The sequence below is a fragment of the Crocuta crocuta genome, unplaced genomic scaffold (genome assembly GCF_008692635.1).
Source record: "Crocuta crocuta isolate KB4526 unplaced genomic scaffold, BGI_CrCroc_1.0 scaffold516, whole genome shotgun sequence".
NCBI classification, from domain to species: domain Eukaryota; kingdom Metazoa; phylum Chordata; class Mammalia; order Carnivora; family Hyaenidae; genus Crocuta; species Crocuta crocuta.
In genome coordinates, this window is record NW_027529538.1 from 2,678,131 (window position 1) to 2,679,732 (window position 1,602).

The window sequence follows — 1,602 nt, forward strand, 5'->3', positions numbered from 1 at the left end:
AGACCCCGCTCGTGGTTACAGATGTCCTTAGCAGCATCCTGGAGTCCCATCCAGACTGATGTTCGCCCCTTTGGGGGGAAGACAGAACATCCACGGAAAGCGAGTAGAAACTTCCTTTCCCTGCCGTTTCAAATGTAATTGAGTCTTCTGGGTCACTTCTCATGCTCTGTGGAACTATGACCCTGCATATGAATGAGAAATCTGTGAACAGACAGGACTCCGAGACCGAGGGTCACCTCCCAGCGGGGCTCACCTGCTCATTTATGTGCTTCTAGATCATCTTGGTTCCAACCTCCGTCTCCATCCAAGGGAAGTCTGTGCCAGACAGCTTTCCAACGACTTCTCTCCAGGTGTCTCCTCATCCCTGGATGCAATTCAGAAGCAGCCCTGCGGTCAGGGCAGGGCTGAGATATTACCACTGTCACCTGAGATATTACCTTTGCACTTGAGCTATCACCACTGACACCACGTTGGCTGCAGCCTTGACGATCTCTCTCTTACCTCTGACTGATTTCCAGGAACACTAAGAACATTCCCCCTGGTTTGTGATGCTGAGCATCTGGGCTCTCTCCAGCCCTGTGTTCTCATGCTGGGACCTTTCTCAGTCTGGGTCCAGGCTCTCCCACAGGAAGGGAGACTTAAAGCTTCTGTCTTTCCCTTCCGCCCCGCCCCGCCTCCCAGCCTCTCTCCCAGAAGGTGGCAAACACACAGCTCCCCCTCCCCACCCGTTACCCTCGGAAACCTTAGATAGAAGGACAGAAACATTTATTGACTCATAGGTATTTCTGTGTCTTTGCACAGACAAGCGGCCCCCCCGGGGGCTGGCCCTGCTCCTCCAGGCCCTGACTCTCTCTCCTCCTCTGTTCCTGCTGCCACTAGTCTTGAGACCTGAGCACCGAAGTGGAGCTGCAGGCAGGAAGCAATGTCTGCCCAGCAAATGAGAGATACTTTCACTTCCTTTTTCCCCATTTGGGCGGAGCTGTGTCTGTGTGAGTCAATTCACAAACAAACTTCCTGCTCTGGACTCGGCAGCTGCCCTGACCCAGGCCACCGCAACTGGAGGGTTCGGAGGCCACACTTGAGGCCCAGGCGGGGCCCAGGCCCAGGCCCAGAGTGGAAAGATGGCTGACGGGGGCAGCGACCTCAGCACCAGGTCAGTCTTCATCTCCCTCCCTTTAAACCTCTCTCTCTGGCCACGGACTGCTTCAGTGTCCTTCTAAAGATACTAACCTGAATCTCTACTTAACCCCCGGTTTCCAAAAATGCTCGCCTGCATCATAAATAAAGTAGAGGACTAGGTAATGAAACAGTAAGGTTTTCATACTACAAGCCACTGCCCACATGACTTTCTTGTTTTGCAATGCTGCTCAGGCAGAGGCCTTGCTGACGCCCCAGGGTTTTAGGACAGGGACTTGTTTTTTGTTCATGACCTCTGAACCTTCTCGTTTCCCTCAGGCCTCCCCTACTTTCACGAGTCACTTCAAAGAAGGTGGTTGAGAAAACATAAAATTCAGGGCGAACATCTAGCCTAGGTTTAAACACTGGGTGCCGTGGTGTCACACCTGTCCTGTGAACAGGACTCTATCAGCTCATGCACCATTC

General features: G+C 53.0%; 1 protein-coding gene across 1 annotated transcript in view; it reads left to right on the forward strand.

The window, feature by feature from the left end:
• The first annotated feature begins 1,020 nt into the window (after nucleotides 1–1,020).
• The window catches only part of LOC144229329 (nuclear autoantigen Sp-100-like), a 58,437-nt gene continuing 57,855 nt past the window's right edge, over nucleotides 1,021–1,602 (forward strand). Inside the window, exon 1 of the mRNA XM_077761375.1 lies at nucleotides 1,021–1,153. Coding sequence (XP_077617501.1) covers nucleotides 1,122–1,153 — 32 coding nt within the window. The 5' untranslated portion in view covers nucleotides 1,021–1,121. The remainder of the gene's footprint in view (nucleotides 1,154–1,602) is intronic.